The following is a 20,005-nucleotide window of genomic DNA, read 5'->3' as shown; positions in this document are numbered from 1 at the left end:
ACATCATCAGTGATGTCATTCGAGCACTTGATGTCATCAGTGATGGTCGCTCGAGCAATTGTGATGTCATTGATGATGTCACAGTGTGTATTACATCATCAGTCAATGTGACTCTACTTTTCACTCACTACTGATCACTCACTGACTGACGTCATCGATGCGAAGTTCCATGATGTGATCAGTGATGGTCACTCAAGCAATTGTGATGTCATCAGTGATGCGAAGTTGAGCAATTGTGTGCTGCGCATTCCAAGTAGCGCAGGCGAGGCCACGCAGCAGCTGAGCTGCCGACGAGGCCGCAAAGCAACCGATCTGCGTATGGCCAAGCCTAGGAATTGTACGCGCGTAGTGCGCAAGATTTCTAGTTACGGTACTATAAACCTAACAAGTCAAATATGAGCTGCTCTCCAGTGCGAGCGCCTTACTCTGGTCCCGGTTGAGGACTTGGCAGGTGAAGCCCGCCTTGCCCATCTGGCGGCTGATCTGGAGCCAGCGTCCCTGGGGGAAGATGGTGCTGAGGTCCCTGAGGAAGCTCTCCATTCCCTCCTGGCCCTCTTTGGGTAAACTCCACGAGCCCAGCACCGACAGCTCCACCCGGCTCTGGGCCTGCATCTGGGCCAGGGGAGGGGAGGGGGATGGAGGATGAGATGAGACATCTGTGTTGACACAGCCTGTGAGTTGAGGTCCAACTAAAGTACTGAAGTGTTTTTTAAATGAAACCTACAGTAGACAAACACTGACACTAGGGTTTGACCTATATGGCTTTTTGAAGGCCACTTGATATTTTTAGATTTCTGATATTTTGTGCCGATATTCAGTCACTATATTAACATAAAAAAAAATATATATATATATATATCTTGTCTCTCTGCCAGAATTGTATTCTTGTAAAGCCTTGAAAACACACCATGGTGACTAAAATTATCCATAATAAATGAATAATACTAATACAAATCAGAAGAAGAAGAAGAAGACAACATTCATGTATGCCTGTGTGGAATCCGATTGATGCTGCACGCTAATCAATAAGTGAAGGCTTCCCCTGTGTAGTATTGATCAATTACACAAAAAATATGGAATCATATCATTTCAGAGCTGATTGACTGATATTCATTTTTTTTTAATAAAAGACCAATATCAGGCAGATATATCAGCAAACCCGTGTATCAGTGGAACCCTGGTGCAGACACAGAGAGGACAGAGGTGTCTCTCCTGCCTGTGCGCCACCTGCTGACCTGTTGGATGTACTGCTTAACCTGCCCGGGGATGAAGGGGTAGTGGATGACAGCCAGCACCACGGCCGAGTGGTGTCCGTCGAGCCAGCGGCCCAGCAGGAGCCCGCTGTCGGCCCGGTTACAGCACTGAGGGAAGAACACCTTCAGAACCATCTCTGCTGCTGCTGGACAGGCTGCGGTCTGAGAGGGACACGGCCAGGCCAGGGGACGTCTTCCTCTGCTGGGAGGAGAGGACAGACAAGTCTCAGCTCTCAACCATTTATGACCCTGCAGGAACAGCTCCGCTACTGCAGTGCTCGCCGGTCCATTATGTCTTGTATGGAGAGTTAGTCAAGCTAAACGCCATCCAAAAATCAGGTAATTTAACGCAGTGCCAGTGGGGTCCCCAGACCACAGAGGTCTTAAGACCTTGAAATATGGCATACATTAATCTGCCACAACTAACTGGTTCAGAGTGCTCGCTACTGCCATTATTATTTTTGAAAGACTATTGGAGGAATAACAAGTGAACCACTTCTAAAAGTTTTGATTTTATTGAAATAAAAAGTGCTATGTTGTGTATTTGATGTGTGTCGAATTGAAGAGTGAATAAATGGTTGATACAAATACAATCTTACTTCATTTTCTACTAGGTGTATATCATCATCATCACTGTATTAACATCATTACTTTATTAACAGACACAAGGTCCAGTATAAAAACAGACAATACATAAAATCATAACATATACACACTGTTTGATACGCAAGGCAGAATACAATTGACAGATTTTTTAATTGAGTTTGGATAAAGAGAGGAACGGATCTGGACGTCATGGTTGCTGCCCTGTCCTCTTTTTTGCCCTTCAAATATCGAGCTTGGTGCGTGTGCTATGGCAACAGCGCCTGGGGCAGAGCTACTATTGATTTCAACGGCAAGAATAGCTAGCTCGCAGTCGCACAAAAAGTCGGACATCAGTACAGTACAGTACAGTACAGTACAGTACAGAAAAAACTCATTTCTGCGAGATATGAGCTGGGAGTTTCTGCCCTCAAAACATGCAAGTTCATCAACCACAGCACAAGTTCACCACAGCACAAGTTCACCACAGTCCATCGACAAAAGTCTCCAAAATCAAAGCGAGTCGAGCGACAGCAATATTGTAATGTTGTAGTTAGATAACATTACACGGTTATATTGTACTGTAATATTGTCGGTGCAGAATATAAATCAGTTAACGTACCTTCAGCAGCACGGGCTTTTACCTTCCATCAGTAAGCTAAGCAGAGAAGGTCGCCATCTTTTTTGTTGACAGTCCGTTGCCAAAAACGCTCCGGTAGGAAACGCATGTTCGGGATTGCAGTGCTGTCATGGTTCCTACTGCCAATGCTACTTTTCGGAGGGCAGGTTTTTATTTGTTTAGATAGCTCATTCTATTCTACATGGAAGAGGCTGAGGGCAAAAGGTGTGACATATTTTATATTTGAGGTGGGGGGAGTGTATACATATTATTTATTTATTCATGTAGGCCTATGTATTTATTTATCTATCTATCTATCTATTTATCTATTAATTATTTTTATTTTATTTATTTGTTTATGCTATCTGTTCGTTTGTTTACCTGCTTTCAAAACAATATATTTAGTCTTACAGAAATTAAGGGACATTTAACCATTATAGGCTAATTAACAGATGCACATACCGTCATCTTTACCAGTTATTTTTGGGGACTTTCATTGCTCATGGTCACAGAAACATCTGATTTATGTAGCCCATACCCCAGCAAAAGAACATAGTTTAACAATTAAAATATTGTAAATATTAAATAAAATACAGTAAGAACTGACTTACCAGTAAATACTGTGGGCTGCTTGCTGTCAGAGCATGTGGGTGAATGAGGAGTTGGCCTAACTGTAAAGAAGTTATCTTTGTCTGTATGACACAGCAAGAAAAGAGCGGGTGGAAACCTCTAGGGGGAAATATACAGTGCACTCTGCTGATCTTTAATGGATCAAGATTGCCTGAAAGCAGTCACTGGGTTTACACAAAACGTAAACTAAATCCATCGATTTGAGTCATTTCTAATGGCAGTGTGGGTCTATGTTCATTAAAAAGTTGTATATTTTAACTGGACTGGAGTGGACTGGAGAGAGACTCTCTATTTATGAGAGAGAGGGAGAGAGGGAGAGAGACTATCTATTCCTGCTGTCTCCACAGTCATACTGTAGCCTACAAACACATCTGTAAATACATGTGGGGGGGGCATTGCACTGTTTACACAGTTTATTCTTTGTATTTGTATTTATATTGTTTAACTGCAATGTCGACATTTTTTATATTTTCATTCTAAGTTACCTTTACTTATATATTCCTTTCAACAGCCATTTAAGTAGGCATTTTCCCTCTTATTACCTTTTAAGTTAATTTTACGCGTGTATTATTTGATCACAATGTTGCACAACTGTTTACACACTTGTTTATATTTCTTCAATTGTATGCACGTTTAAGTTAACATGTATATTAGTTGATTGTATATAGACGGCTGTTCACACACTTCCTTAGACTAGGCTATATTTCATTGTAAGCAAATTTTTAAGGTGACTTTATCTACTCTTATTTATATTATATTTGAGTGAAATGTTACACATGCAAATTTTATTTATTTATTTATTTATTCATTAGTTTTTATTGTATACTTGCTTTGGCAATGTAAACTCTGGGTTGCCAGTACCCCCCCCCCCCCCCCCCCCCCCACCCCCCACCCCCCAAAAAGAAGAAGAAGAAGAAGAAGAAGAAGAAGAAGAAGAAGAAGAAGAAGAAGAAGAAGAAGAAGAAGAAGAAGAAGAAGAAGAAGAAGAAGAAGAAGAAGAAGAAAGAAAGAAAAGGAAAAGAAAAAGACACTGGGGTCGCTCAGGTCGAGTATTTTTGGAGCTGGAGTATTTTGGGTGGACGTCGTTTTTCACACTGTGAAGAGAATATTTTGTCACTGCTAAAATCCAGAAGGTGGCGATAATGCACAAAATGCTGTTTGCCAACCGCCATTAAATATCAGAAGAAGAAGACGTGATGAGGAAGTAAACCACGTGAAAACCGCGAACCAAACATGTGTTAAACAGTCCATGGTTCAGAATGATGAGCGCTCAGCAGCCAGGGGATCCAACCTCAGGGAATCAAACCGACATCTTGCATGACTTCCAGGTGTCTTTCTTCGCTATGAGGCGTCTGGCTACATTCCCCTGGACTGTAAGTACGGCGGCGTATAACCAAACTCTATTGAAATATCTGTCTGGTTTATTCGTCCTCCAGATGGAGTGAGACACATGATCCATCTAACAGCTCATAAGGAAAAATCTAAATTTTTCAGAATTGGTCCAATTGGATTGTAGCCGAATTCAAGAGTGGACACGAAGACAACAGTCTTAAGTCAGCATAACCCTTCTACTAGGGATGTGTATTTTGTCAGCAGGTTTTGAATAACAGAGAGAGAGAGAGAGGGGAGTCATTCCTAAATGGTAGGAATGAATCTCCATGAGAACACAATGTAATATTAGGGCTGACTGAGCAAAATTATATTATATCGTTCGTTATTGTGATATGACACTAGATATCTTCTTAGATGTGTTTTTGGACATTGTTATATTGTGGTATGGTATGGTTTGGTATACATGTTGTCTTTTCCTGGTTTTTAAGGCTGCATTGCTGTAATTTTCTGAACTTACCAGACTAGCTAGTTCTAGCTACTTCTAACAACTTTATTGATCCCCGAAGGGAAATTGGGAATCAATGAATCATCATCCTTCTATCATTTGCCTTTCCCCACTTAGTCTTTATATCCACATTACTCATGATGATCAAAAATCTAATTTTGTAATTTTTTGTTAAAACACAAATTATTATCCCTACAATATTGTCGCAATGTTAACATTGAAGTATTTGGTCAAAAAATATTATTTGATTTTGTCCATATTGCCCGGCCCTATGTAATATGCTAAACCACTAATGCCACTTGATTATGTCTGACTCTGATCCTGTGTGTCGTCACAGATTCTTGAAAAGGAACTTGGAAACAACACATCCTCAGAATTGGTTTCAGATATCCTCAAACAGGTAAGTAGCCTACATGCATTCCTCTCCAGCTCACTGCCCGTCTGTACCTACTGAAGTGAGTAATAACGTGTAGTTTCTCTTTGACAGACGTGTTTGCACCCTCTGTGCCAGAAGCATCCACCATCAGTGAAGTACAGGAGGCTGTTCCTCAGCGAGCTCATCAGGAGGGTTGGTGTCTCTGAACATCTCAGATGTTCATCACATGTGTCAGTGACCCAATTTAGCTCTAATTAGCTCTAATGGGGTGTGCAAGTTTTACACATGCTGTTTTTCATTTATAGTATTGTAATTTGACTGTGTGTGTGTGTGTGTCTGTGTGCATGACTGTGTGTGTGTGTGTGTGTGTGTGTGTGTGTGTGTGTGTGTGTGTGTGTGTGTGTGTGCGTGCGTGCGTGTGTGTGTGCGTGTGTGTGCGCGCGCATGTGCGTGACTGTGTGTGTGTGTGTGTGTGCGCATGTGCGTGACTGTGTGTGTGTGTGTGTGTGTGTGTGTGCCTGTCTGTCCTCACACAGCAGGAGGCGGTGGAGGCGGAGCCTCTGGATGAGCTGTACGATGCTCTGGGCCAGGTGCTGAGAGCCGAGGAGGGAGCAGAGTGCTACAAGAGCTACATACTGGTACCTCCATTTAAACACACGCACACACACACACACACACACACACACACACACACACACACACACACACACACACACACACACACACACACACTCACACTCATTTAGAAGAACACAGAGATGTGGATGGTATTGTAACATTAGGCCTGGCAATATGGTTGAAATCAATAATCATAGGGATTTTTAATCGATTTTTCCCCCCGTTATTTTTTGTTCTCGCTTAAACCGAATGTTTTATGGTCACTCAAGATTCTCTGGATCACGTGTTGGCTTGGTTCTAAAACTCGTTATATTTGGATTGATCTAAATGTCTATGGAGAAAATGGACGCAGAACTTACTTCCGGGGCAAATTACGTTACGAAAAGTCACGTGCCTGTTGAGCTCTATACCTCACTTGACACTAACAGCAGCTGAACTACATCTGTTACATAAAGTATTATAGCTGCTACTTCTACCAGAACGTTCTACTCCATTAGATTACTCTTGTTAACTACATCTGTTACATAAAGTATTATAGCTGCTACTTCTACCAGAACGTTCTACTCCATTAGATTACTCTTGTTAACTACACCACGCACCGCTTGGACTGTCATTATGAAGTCTAAAGACCGCAAAACTGCAAAAACTGTCAAACTAATTGAACCCTACTCCTCCCACATGTTTTCTTCAAACAACACCAAACTTCAGCATCTGCATTGTTAGACTGTCCTTCACAAAAGTATCAAACAGATTTTTGATGTCACTCGAGGAATGATGTCATCAGTGATGATTTCATCAATGATGTCATCCTTCCTGGCTGAGCAGACTGGGTGGGTGATGTCAAAGTATAAATAAGCAATGTTTCAGTGTCTCTCTCTCTGCCCACTAGCCCTCTCTGTCCATACTCTCTCTCTCCGCTTCTCTGTTCAACTGCCACGTACACCTGCTGCAGCCTTACTTCTGCCCCAGCCCTGTCACTAATGGCAGTGTTCTAAGCAGACTGGATTGCATGCAGCAGATTGGACTCTAGCTAAAAGACTCGAGACTTGACTTGGACTATAGCTCAAAGACTTGAGACTTGACTTGGACTTGCAAAAAATGACGTGAGCATCTCCGTCTGTGCCCGGCCACGACCCATTGCTGCGCAGCAGCTATAATTGTATATATTATTGTATTATATATATATTGGACTGCACTTGCAATTTTGTGATTTTGTCTTTTAGATACATGTCATTTCTTTTATCTCTGAATATTGATATGAACGCTATGCTGCAGACTTACACTAAGACAAACTCCTGTATGTAATCTTGCATATTGTGACAATAAAAGTGTGTGTGTGTGTGTGTGTGTGTGTGTGTGTGTGTGTGTGTGTGTTTGTGCGTGTGTGTGTGTGTGTGTGTGTGCAGCCCTGTGGCAGTGCGGTCAGCCTCCTGGAGAGCGTATCGCTGATCTCCGAGGGGACGACAGGCCTGGTGACCTGGGAGGCCGGCCTCTACCTGGCAGAGTGGGCCCTGGACAACCAGCAGGCCTTCAGAGACAGGTAGAGCCTTCAGAGACAGGTAGAGCCTTCAGAGACAGGTAGAGCCTTCAGAGACAGGTAGAGCCTTCAGAGACAGGTAGAGCCTTCAGAGACAGGTAGAGCCTGCAGAGACAGGTAGAGCCTTCAGAGACAGGTAGAGCCTTCAGAGACAGGTAGAGCCTTCAGAGACAGGTAGAGCCTTCAGAGACAGGTAGAGCCTGCAGAGACAGGTAGAGCCTTCAGAGACAGGTAGAGCCTGCAGAGACAGGTAGAGCCTTCAGAGACAGGTAGAGCCTTCAGAGACAGGTAGAGCCTTCAGAGACAGGTAGAGCCTTCAGAGACAGGTAGAGCCTTCAGAGACAGGTAGAGCCTTCAGAGACAGGTAGAGCCTGCAGAGACAGGTAGAGCCTTCAGAGACAGGTAGAGCCTGCAGAGACAGGTAGAGCCTGCAGAGACAGGTAGAGCCTGCAGAGACAGGTAGAGCCTGCATCGGGGGCAGTAGGCTGTATTAAATACACTATGCAGCCTTATTGGTACCAAGTGTTTCAAATGGAAGTAGCACAGACTGGAGAGTGTGAAGAGCCTGAGCAGTGACAAACCATCCCTTCCCCCCTCAGGACGGTGCTGGAGCTGGGCAGCGGTGTGGGGCTGACAGGCATTAGCGTGTGTCTCTCCTGCAGCCCGGCGCGCTTCGTGTTCAGTGACTGTCATCGCCGCGTGCTGCGGAGGCTGCGGGACAACGTGCGTCTGAACGGGCTGGACCGATCTGACGGGCCCACGGTCCAGGTGGACGAGCTGGACCGACCCGACGGGCCCACGGTCCACGTGGACGAGCTGGACTGGGAAGCGGCCACCGAGGAGCGGCTCCGAGAGATCGGGGCTAACATCGTTATCGCTGCAGGTAATTTAGTCTCATTATGTGCCGCGTTAACAAGGAACAAACCCACAAACATAAGCCTCACATCTGATGGTAAAAAGCATCTGCTGTTGCCTGGGTTGAGTTCAGCCCCAACAACAAGTAGAAAACAATTTATTTCAACGGAAACAGCGGTGCTTTGAACACCCTGTTCTGCGACGCAAGTGTTGCACGTATCTCTTAGATACGCATTGCCTCTTTAAATGGCGGGGTTTATATACACCTGGCTGCTGATTGGGTAACACCTCTGACACGTCCACCAAACAAGAGACAATGGCCCAATTCCAATCCGCCCCCTTACTGACTCAAGCCCTTAGAGGCGCATTCACGTGAAGGGAGTGAGGGCTTAGGGATGTCCCACAGTGAAATCGCAAAGTGAATGAGGGCTCAGAGTGAGCCCTTTCTGCCCCCTTACCGTAAGGGAGCAGCTATGGCCACTTACGGAAAGGGAATTGCCCACAATGCATAGCGTTGTGACGTATAAAACGGGGAAGGCTGCAAATATCTGTCAAAAAAATAAAAGAACACACGCGCGAAACGAATGCGGTGTTTGCGAGTGCGCTGGAATGCCTTAATTGACAATGAAACATTACATTAACACTTTCAGTGCCACGGCCCTTGGGCAAAAGGTTGCTTGCTGTGCCACATAGGCCGCAATGCATTTTAAAACAGTCATATAATTTTTTTAATAATTACTATGTAAACACTGAACACGCACAAATAACGATGAGACTCTCTTCTATCACCTGCAAAAAAAAGTTTATTGATCCCATTTTCCGTTCTTTAGTTATGAGCCGGAGAAGATAGCTTGATCGAAGCAAAAACATCCCTTTTTTTCTACGAGCTGAGATAACGAGCCTTTTGTGAAATTAAACATTTCAAGCACATCACTGACTCTGAAGCTAATTTTCTGATGTCTGGGTCTGTCTGGGTGAAGTGTATGCTGCTCTGCTGCTCTCCGTGCTCCCCCCCCCCCCCCCCCTCAACTGCACACGCCTCCTGGGTGTGTCTTATGTGTCTGGTGGCTCTCAGTCTCTGCTGAGTTTGCTGCGCACACACAGTGAATGGTGCGCGACATTCAGCTTTTTGGTTCCGCGTGTGTTTGTCACGGGCTGGCATGCTTCCAGTTCGGAATAATAGGCTGATTATGTATATGTGCTGTTGCAGCGTACATGGAGGTGCACAGTTGTGACAGCGGATGCTGCTGCTGGGGGCACAGCTGGCGTTGTGCTCGTTTATGGAGGCACGTCGATGCATACGGACGGATGCGATGCGATTTCCTCATTTTGCCCAGTGACTATTTCTGTGTGTTTGGCTCCTTTTTCTCTGATCAGGAGAGTGCTGTCGCCACCTAATGGGTTTGTAAAATAGGTTATCGACCTCCAATAGCTACAATATTGTTAGAGGCGACGTAAGAAGCTTAGATCGACACCCCCCCGTCAAAAAAACAATTTGGAGTTATGACGCCATTTGGCGTCGCTGGCACTGTACGGTAAATTTCTAATGACGCCATATGGCGTCGCTGGCACTGAACGTGTTAATAGGGATTTCCGATTAGACAAAAATATTATATCAGAGGAATGCAAGTAGTTATTTTACACAATCCTAGAATAATCATCGATCATTTCTATTACAATTGCAATCCACAACTTTTTTGATGAATGAGAAATAGTTTTACCGAATCTGTATTGTACAGTATTGACATTGTGTATAATGTTGGGTGACATGTCATTATTATGCTTATTTTAATTATAATTACACATGTTGCAGATTTTGCAGTAGGCTACATTTATTTTTAAATGACCTGTTGTCCACTCTGTAGAGCCAGAGCCTGGATGAGAACAGACTCATCAGGGAATCTATCCCTCAAAGCGTCTTGACAATAAACAGTATACAGTATAGCGAGCCCCAAACCTGCCAGAGTCAACATCATCTTGTCAAGTGCAAAGGGCTCTGCTGTCCCAATCCTCCTATTTATCCAATGTGGATCCCTTCCACACTTGATGACTCAACCACTTTCAGATGGCGGCCATTAGAGGGTTCAGGGCTTGAGTCTTTAGGGGGCGGATTGGAATTGGGCCAATGCCTGTTGCACATTGTTTCGAGGAAACATGACATTCAACCGGGAAACTGTAGCACACGGTGAACACCGTTTCGCAGATTGAACATACCCCAGGGCCCCGTTCCAATACCCATACTTCCATACTATTTAGTAGGCAAAAAAAGATTTAGTATGTCCCAATACATAGTATGTCAGATGCAGTATGCCAAGAGTACCAGGATGTTGTACTACATCAGCTCCTATTTCGGAGTATGCATCGATGCATGCTGCTTCAGCCAAACTTCCCCACAATCCTTTGCGCAGCAGGAAGTTATGTCTTCTTCTTCTTCTTCTAATGTTTTATGGCGGTTGGCAAACAACTTTTTGTGCATTACCGCCACCTACTGGAGTTACGTCGCACTGACTGAGCTGCGTGTTCATGAATGAGATAATTAACTTTTAAGAAAGCCTTGAAATATGTTAAAACCAAACAAGCATGGTGTGTACCAAAACATGCATATCTTGATTCCTGTTTAGATCTCTGACTTAATGTTTTTGCTTTATTTATTTTATTTTGTTTATTTGATTGTCTGTTCCAATTTTGTAAATGTTTAGTCTGAATGTTTTGTATAATGTACTGTTTGTTTGTTACTGCCAGACTTTGTTTATTGAATAAAAAAAATAAAAAAAAACAAAAAAAACTCAAATGTGGCGCTGCGGACGTCGGCGGAAGTGAGCAAGAGGTCGGAGTTCAGGAAGCTCACGTGACGACAGATGTAGTGTGTCCCAATAGTATGCATTTTGCATGCATGCTGCACACTACAATCCATACTTTGTGAGGGCAGCGGCAGTACATACTACAAGAAAGAAGTACAAGTATGGGTATTGGAACGGGGCCCGGGTCTTTGCTGCCAGGTGATGACGACCACCTGCCTATAGAAGGTGACATCATCTGGCACCAAAGACCAGCCAATAACAGATGTGGGTGGGTCATCCTGTCTTAAAGCGCCACGAACCCTAAAATAATTTCAACAGTCTGGTTTCAGTGGAAAGTTTTCGTGTCCCATGGTGCTCCGTGGTTCTCACAGGGTTCCCACGCGTTTGTGAATTTGAAAAATAAAAATCAAGGCATTAAAAGTTTTGCAATTACGTTAAAATGGTCAAATATCACCAATCAGCGACTTCAATCTAAAGATGGCACGGTGGCTCAGTGGTTAGCACTGTTGCCTCACAGCAAGAAAGTTCGAACCCCGGTCCGTTCCAGGTCCTTTCTGTGTGGAGTTTGCATGTTCTCCCCATGTTCATGTAGGTTTTCTCCGGGTGCTCCGGTTTCCTCCCACCATCAAAGACATGTATGTTAGGGTTAATACTCCTCTCAGTGCCCCTGACCAAGGCACTGGCAAAAATAACTGGAGTTGGTCCCTGGGCGCTGCACTGCGGCTGCCCACTGCTCCTAGTTCTATGAAGGTTCCTAGTAGAGGATGGGTCAAATGCAGAGGATGAATTTCCCCATGCGGATAAATAAAGGATATTGTCATCAACCTTCAAAAACCCGTGTTCGTCAAACCTAAATCCCAATGTTTCACAATATAAATTGATACTGATAATGCATTTTGGAGCCAATACGTATTGTAAATAAGCCACTGATGTCCGATCAAACAGCAGATGTTTAACCAGCCTGGACTGATCCGCCCCCTTGTGGTCCAGATGTGGTGTACGACCCCGACGTCATCGGCTGTCTGGTGAAGCTGCTGTCCAGGATCCTGAGGAACTCGTCTCCGCCTGAAGGCCCCCCGGAGGTCCTCATCTCCTCCACCATACGCAACCCCGACACATACAACTGCTTTAAGCTCCAGCTGGGTAAGAGCTGTGTGAGGACATTTGAGCACGAGAGGCTTTGTTTTCATGACATGTAATGTTCAATCATATATCATGTCATATCACAGTGATGACATCATCACTGATGACATCAGGGGAATCACTGCCCGAACGAGCCGACGGTTCAAAGCAGCGACTTGGACATGTTGAGTGTTCAAAGCAGGACACAGAGACACCGTGACTGATGCTTTCTGTACACTTTACAACACTCATTTGCAACAGGTATTGATAGTATCGAAACAATCGATACAAAACAAATTTGAAACTGATATTACTCATTACAGTATTATTATACCAGCGGTGCTTTCTCTGAATGAAAAATCAATATTGTCCTGGGTGTTGGTATCAACGTTAGAGATTATGGTATAGAGCCAAAGTCGACCTCACTTCCTGGTTTAGCATGCCTACCAAGGTCTTAAAAAATATGAATGGTGGTGAACAGTGAACCATTTGAATTGTGCCATCAGGTACACATGTAAATTTTGTCAATCTATGAGCCTTTAGTTAATGAACTAACCATTTACAAAACATTGATATACATTTCATATCACAAGTGTGTTGTAAGTCATCTATAAACGTTTAGTAAATTAAGTGTTCCTCACCTGTTATATATGATGTGTAAATCATTTACAATTAATTTACAAGGCTTTCTGCGTCCCCTAATCTAAAGTGTAAATCACACATAAATGTGTTGCATACAAGGGGGTAGCTCCGTTTGTCAAAATTGAAGCCAAAGCAGAAGTGACTTAAACCTGCATTCTTTCGAATGGTCTTCAATTTTCACAAACGGAGCTACCCCCTTGTACACATTTATTTGTGATGGTTTACACTTCAGATTAGGGGATTGCCTACACTTGATTACAACCATTTACTAGACATCAGCATTCTTTCCCATCCCACCTGAGTGACTTTAATTATAAACTACTGTCAGTGATTTGGTGAAGTTACTGAACTCTTTGTTGCGGCTTGTTGTTTATCCCAGGTTGCTGCAGTTTTATCCATCAAGAATTTCAATTTCTGATGTGTGAAACGACCATGTGTGTTTGTTTTGACAGAGAACGCGGGGATCAGCCACCGTGTGATCACAGGACCGGTCAGCCATGTTTTCTCTTACAACAGAGTCTCTACCATAGAGCTGATTAAACTGTACATATGACACCACTGTAGCACAATAAAGATTTTATTTACACATGTACACGTCATCGTCTCATTCATACATTCAAGTGGTGGAATGAGCAGCACTGATGAGTGACCGCCTCTCCAGCTGATCTCTTCATTTCTCTTGCCTGCAATAGTGCTGCACTTCTTTCCCTTAACGTGTGAAGTCACGCTGGACAATATATCAATATTTATCCATATCGTGATATGAGACTACTGTAGATATCGTCTTAGATTTTGGTTGTGGTAATATGGTGATATGGCATAAGTGATGCCTGATGAAATGCTGTAAATGGAAATTGAGTGTACCTTGATTTGTTTACAGCAGTGCTGACCAAGTTTGGCCCACGCTCTGTTTGTTTTGGCCCGCCATGGATTTGGAATTTTTTTATCCCCCATTAGTGCTAACTTAATTCATTTATCCTGGTTGCTACTCCACCGTCTGCCGATCTGGGGAGAGCCCATGCTTCCTCCGAGACATGGGCAGTTAGCCAGCTGCTTCTTTTCACCTGACAGGGGAAGCTTCACCGGTAGGACATAGCACGTGGGAGGTTCACGCTATTCCAACCAGTTCCCCTCCCTCTGAACAGGCGCCCTTAACGACCAGAGGAGGAACCACATTAGCAACCAGGATATTGCATGTTTTTGTCAAATTGTCATGGCAAATTGTTTACAAAAGATGGACAATAAAGCTGATTTTCAAAGTACCTTGAGGATTTTTCAAGTTGTGAATTAAGTCAAATTTCTCTCTTGATTACAAAGGTGGAAAATACAACTGTTTGTAACGGGGTGTTTACTGATTAAATGTTTAAGCTCCCCACAAATGCAGATGTTTTTTTGAATATATATAACCAATTGCAAATTATTACAATTACCAAACAGATAAAAAGTAGATTATATTTAAATGTTATTTTAGATTTAGAATGTTAATTTTCTATAAAACAATACATTTTAATGTAATTCCACAACGTTTATTTTTGGCCTTCGGCCCTCCACCCAGATTGAGTTTTGGCCCTTCATGGGAAAGAATTTGGGCACCCCTGGTTTACAGTGTATGCAGGTCGTGTTGTGTGACCTAGTACAAAGTGGGAATTTCTGACTTCCTGGCTTCTTTGAACACAGCCTAACCTCCCTGTCATGCAGGCAAAATGCATCAAATACCTGCTTTTAATGTACATTAGCCTATTTCCCTTCCCACCCAATTCACCCATTTTGTGTCTAAAAGGCAGGAAGTAGAACAGGTGCAAGCAAGACATTAATTAGGGCCCCGGCACTGGAACACCTAAATGGATGGGAAGTTGGAAACCCTCATTAGTGTTCTGCTTGCACACATGTTACTTCCTGCCTTTTAGACACAAAATGGGTGAATTGGGTGGGAAGGGAAATAGGCTAATGAGAGAGACGAAAGTCCTTTTCAGTCTCATTTCAAACTGCCAACATCCTGTTTAGTGTCGACACTACAAGAAGCCACTAACCTGCTGCTAACATCCTGTCCAGAGCCATGTAGATGGAAGAGTCCCGACATCTCCATTCACTTCAATGGAGCAGTTTTTTACTCTCGAGTTCCAGGAAGTAAGGTCCTGGATTAAGCAGCACTGTCGAGTTGCAGCAAAATAGACAGTTTGTGTTGTACTCTGAAAGGGTTTTTCCCCCCTTGAATCAAATTGTACATTATCAGCTTTAATTTAGCATGCAAAAGTAGCGCGAGACCCATTACTGGCTGTTCATTGGCTAATGAGTCTCGCATTTTGGTCCTCTGCTGACGCCACTCTCTCTCTAGAGGACACTAATCCTGTCTAGTGTCGACACTACAAGAAGCCACTAACCTGCTGCTAATCTACGCCCAGTAGACACACCTTCTACTCAGCCTCTATGTTCTTTAGCCATCTGGTTCCAAGCTAACAGGCTTCATATTTGTCTTTGGATTTGAGCCTGGTTCATTGTCCACGTTCTAACGTTGCTCCTGTGCTTTCCCAGAGGCCTGGTGCTGAGTTCAGCAGTGTTGGTCCGCTAAGGAGAGATCCATATAGTTTGGCCTTTCATGACAAAATCCTCCGGTTGATGTCATCCCTCTGATATGATTGATTGTCTCTGGGAGGACCTGAACCTGAAAAATATGACATTGATCAAATGTTACACAAGTATGGATGAATATTTTATCATCTTTAGGGGGCGCCACCATGGCACTAAAAGTTTTAGGCAAGGTAAATGCCAAAACAAGGTTTTTAGCCAGGAAGTCCAGACTGCTCAACAGGGAATGCCTGAAAATCCTAGCATCATGTTTAGTCCAATGCCACTTTGACTATGCCATCAGTTCCTGGTACTGGGGCCTCAACAAAGCCCTGAAACAGAACCTTCAGGTGGCACAGAACAAACTGATTAGAGTAGTTCTGGGCCTTAACCACAGAAGCCACGTGGGGAAGGCTCAGTTTATTCTTCTCCAGTGGTTACCAGTTGAGGACAGGGCCAGACAGCTTCAACTTACTATGGTACATAGGATTTTAAACAATAGAGCACCGGATTACTTTAACAATTATTTTAAGAAAATTGCACATGGACACAACACAAGAGCAAGTGTAGGAAATGTGGCCCTCCACAAACATAAGACAATGACAGGTAGAGTATCTTTGATCTATTCCGGTGCTGTGGAGTGGAACAAACTGCCTCTCCCAATCAAAGAAACAGAAAGTAAGGTGGCTTTTAAAACAAAGGTTAAGAAACAGCTTTTTAGCAACCTGTCTGCATAACCTGCCATTTCTAATTGTGATGTATTGTGGTGTGTTGTTGATTTGCTGATATTATTGTGTTTTTACTGTTTCCGCTCTGACTGAAGTTGAGCACTTTTAGATATTGATATAGTACGGTATATGTTTTTTGTGTCATTTTAACCCTAACCCATTTTGAATGTTGTATTCATCACTTGTATTGCACTTTACCAGATGCCTGTCTCCACAGGGGACACTCGACACAACAGGGACAACAATGGAAATAAGTCCTGGACTTTTTCGTTTTATCCCTGACACCGCAGCATTTTGTCTTACTTATGTATTGCATACTGTCTAATCAAATCAAATCTGTGAGAAATTTACTTTTTGGTCCACCCGCCAAATGGCTAGTTATTGTAAAAATGTTACCAGACTCTCAATAGATTACTGCCCCCCCCTGGCTGGTGAGTGAAGCCACATGCATATTTACCAGCATTTGGCTGGTGGCTGATGCTAATTTTGTGGCCTGTTTATCATCATGACATCATGCTGGGATTCATTTCAGAGTTTTAGGGCCTAAATACTGTTTCAGAGACTTCTCCTCACTGCAAAGAATAAAATAAAATACCATTCCTGCAGGAAATGCTGAATGTACTTGTAACTTATCTGGGATGAAAATGGTCAAATTGCACAACACAACATACCGCTTCTCAGCATCTTCAGGTCAGACCAGTAGCAGTTGAGTGTCTACTGTGCAGCAGAGATCAGCGGCAGGACGTGCTGGTCCCAGTTGTCGTCCCAGCGCTGCCCCCTGCTGGCCCGGAGGTTCCTCCTGAACACGCCCAGTCTGCCGTCTGCACTGGGGAAGTCTGACAAGAGGGACTGGAGACACACAGCCCCAAACACATTGACATGATGGAAGGAAGAAGGGGCAGAAGCTAAGTGCAGGTCCACAGGTCTCTAAAAAGTCTACCGTAAATTCCGGACTATAAGACGCACCGGTCTATAAGCCGCGGGACAAAAATTGACTATTTTTTTCTTCTATAAGCCGCACCGGTCTATAAGCCGCGGGTGTTTTGATGTTTAATTACCATATGAAAGGGTTCGTGCACAGAGAGGAATGTCGGGAAAGCGATGGCTGTTTGGGGAAGCTCCCATTTATTAACATTTCAACAAAACAAAACAAAAGTCAGGTCACTAATCCCCAGACAAAATCACACAACAATAGGCTATATGTGCAGCAAACCTGTAACCAGAGAAGTCAAGTCACTAATCCTCGTCTTCCTCTTCTTCCTGCGTACTGAAACCACCAAAGTCCTCATCTTCAGTGTCGGAAACGAACAGGTTCAGGGTGGCTTCGTCAACCACTCTCCTCTCTCCTTCATTGTCACTCAAAACCAACGAACTCCTCTTCATCACTGTCGGCATCGAACAGCCTCTGAAGCCTCTGACGGCCCTCAGCGCCAGCTGTGGCGGCGTCATCCTCTTCATCCCGCAGCAGTCCAGCGTTTTGGAACCCGTTGGTGATTGTGGATGTTTTCACACTCCTATAATATTCCGTGCTGAGACAGTTCCTCCTGCTGCACCGTCCAACGCCTCACCATTGACTCATCGATGCCCAGGTTACGCGCGGCTGCTCTGTTTCCCTCTTTTAATGCGAGATTGACTGCTTTCAACTTGAAAGCTGCGTCGTGTGAATTTCTGCGTACCTTCCCCATGGTAAGTGAGAGTGTTGCTTCTACTGCTCGTTCTCATGCTGTCGAGAACGAGCAAAGCTTTTTTTTGGTGAAAGAATCCTCCAGGGCGCTTCTTGTTAACAGTCCGAGTGAGTGGCAGGTCGAACGTCAAAGGCACTTCATCCATATTTATGATCTGCTCCGGTTCGATGGAATATTCCTTGATCTTCCTTTGTGTGAATTCGCCGAAGTTTGTGATTTTCTCCTGGTAGTCGGGGGAGGGAGTTGATGGCCGAGTGGCCGTTTGCTTACCGTAATTACCATATGTAAGTGGTCACGCACAGAGGGGATTGTCGGGAAAGAGATGGCTGTTTGAGGAAGCTCCCATTTACCGTATTACCGTAACATTTCAACAAAACAACATAACACAACACCACCGTTGTTTATTTTTACAGTGCACACAGTGTCCGCGGTGTGGTGAAAAGAGGGCAAGAGAGGAAATTAAAACAGAAGTGGATTTATAGTTAGAAAGAGTGCTAAAAAAGAGAGATTTTATTTGTATTTTTTTTTTTTTTTCTGAAAAAATCCATAGATAAGACGCACCGTTATATAAGCCGCAGGGGCCAAAAAACGGGAAAAAAGCCGCGGCTTATAGTCCGGAATTTACGGTACTTCTCTAAATAGGGATGCACCAATACCACTTTCTTGCAGACTGAGTACGAGTGCTTACATTTGAGTACTTGCCGATACAGAGTACCAATATGCGTAAAATATCTTTAATCTTAAACTATATATTAAAGTAGTACAATATGTATCTTATCTAACATTTGAACTTGATGTTCCTGAGCAATTCATTTCCTGGTGTCTTTTCTTATTCTGCCCATTTATTGTTTTACAACTTTCATCACATTATATTAGCAGACACTTTTATCTGAAGCGACTTACAATATCACATGTTGTCACCAGTAGAGAAATCAACTATGCAACACAGTCTGTGACAGCTATGACTTTCTGAAGGAATAGAGTCAGTTAGTTGTTCAATTAGTTGTGTTGATGGAATACAATTGTGGGGGGAAACTTTACTCTTTGTATTTATTTGTTTTATGTATTTTTTGCCCTAAAATGGTCAAATCTAAAAGATAGTGTATGTCGAGCAGAGGGATGGGGCGAGATGCTTACTGTATCTCATGGTACAAATCAACATGCGATATCATATGTGGTTCAGGATTCAATACAACCAGGATACCATCTAACCAGTACAAGTTCAATGACAACAGAGTGTGTCTGTGCAGAAAGATGTTGATTTGACGTGTGAGCCACACAGTGGTTCTCTCACCTTAAGCTGCTCAGCCAGTTCCTCAGAGTCTGTGAAGACGAGGCCGTTCTCTTCATGCTTCACCAGCTCATGTAGACTTCAAAACACAGATAGTTGTTTTAGACGAGATACACACTACAAGATGTTTGACACATTCAGTAAGGAGCAAGTTACCATCGCAGCCAAATATCACTGTACTCAAAGAAAGCCTCAAAGAAACTATAACAGAGGGGTTTAAAAAAGGGAATACTGAAAAAAAAATAGCAGCAGTAGTAGTAGTAGTAATGGTACTAGCTATTCACCTTATTCTTTGCCCATACAAGGACGCCTCTGCATGACGTCATTTCGTAATCGTCTTTACGGTTTTAAACACGGAAGTAGAGTACGCCTACCGCAGTCATTTAGACTTGCCAAAAAGCCATTTTCAAGCTAAAAAAAACCCAAACTGTTTTAAAGTTTTAATATTTGTCGGGTGAGAACGTAACATATATGTGACCAGTTTATCAGAATAACGCCTATTAGAAATCCTTAACGAGCAGCGAGGACCGGGAGTGCTGGCTGTGCTGACACCGGTCGGACTAGCTATCTGTCAAACCCTACTGTAGTTAGGCTACTGGCAGTGAGAAAACACTGTCGACGTGCTTTTGTAACTAACGTTAAATGCCGACCGGGTACAGCCATCGGCTCCTCGCAGCAGTAACGTTATGAACATGTAACTGAAGTTGGTTGCAGTGTAGCTTAATTCTGAATGTTGCCAAACTTCATACATACTGACGTTTTATTTAGAACCGGAAGAACAAATACGTTGCATCGAACGCGGAAGAGAGAAAAAGTGGGCGTGGTGAATAAGGTGAATAGAGAGGCAAAGTGACTGCCTACTTC

General features: G+C 43.5%; 3 protein-coding genes across 4 annotated transcripts in view; 1 reads left to right on the top strand and 2 right to left on the bottom strand.

Moving 5' to 3' along the window:
- pigq (phosphatidylinositol glycan anchor biosynthesis, class Q) overlaps positions 1-2,520 on the bottom strand; it is a 28,545-nt gene extending 26,025 nt beyond the window's left edge. Inside the window, exons 1-3 of one of the 2 annotated variants that reach the window (XM_083649736.1) lie at positions 2,458-2,520; positions 1,236-1,452; positions 426-612 (exon numbers count right to left, since the gene is read on the bottom strand). In XM_083649736.1, coding sequence (XP_083505862.1) covers positions 426-612; positions 1,236-1,388 — 340 coding nt within the window. In that variant the 5' untranslated portion in view covers positions 1,389-1,452; positions 2,458-2,520. Of the gene's footprint in view, positions 1-425; positions 613-1,235; positions 1,456-2,457 lie in introns of both variants that reach the window. The other variant, XM_083649735.1, reaches the window with a different exon arrangement.
- Positions 2,521-4,327: 1,807 nt separating this feature from the next.
- Positions 4,328-13,454, top strand: LOC310787166 (protein-lysine N-methyltransferase EEF2KMT-like). Its single transcript, XM_083648529.1, has 8 exons — positions 4,328-4,457; positions 5,259-5,321; positions 5,409-5,489; positions 5,834-5,935; positions 7,322-7,455; positions 8,052-8,335; positions 12,099-12,251; positions 13,325-13,454. The coding sequence occupies exons 1-8, from the start codon at positions 4,344-4,346 to the stop codon at positions 13,423-13,425; spliced, it is 1,032 nt and encodes a 343-aa protein (XP_083504655.1). The 5' UTR covers positions 4,328-4,343; the 3' UTR covers positions 13,426-13,454.
- Positions 13,455-14,931: 1,477 nt separating this feature from the next.
- LOC310787352 (chitobiosyldiphosphodolichol beta-mannosyltransferase-like) overlaps positions 14,932-20,005 on the bottom strand; it is a 29,825-nt gene continuing 24,751 nt past the window's right edge. The window contains exons 12-14 of the mRNA XM_083648748.1: positions 19,145-19,220; positions 16,837-17,014; positions 14,932-15,534 (exon numbers count right to left, since the gene is read on the bottom strand). Of these exons, the coding sequence (XP_083504874.1) occupies positions 16,880-17,014; positions 19,145-19,220 (211 nt within the window). The 3' untranslated portion in view covers positions 14,932-15,534; positions 16,837-16,879. The remainder of the gene's footprint in view (positions 15,535-16,836; positions 17,015-19,144; positions 19,221-20,005) is intronic.

Source organism: Poromitra crassiceps (assembly GCF_964638095.1).
Source record: "Poromitra crassiceps genome assembly, chromosome: 13".
In the NCBI taxonomy this organism is placed as follows: Eukaryota; Metazoa; Chordata; class Actinopteri; order Beryciformes; family Melamphaidae; genus Poromitra; species Poromitra crassiceps.
This window is presented reverse-complemented; position numbering and strand designations above follow the sequence as displayed.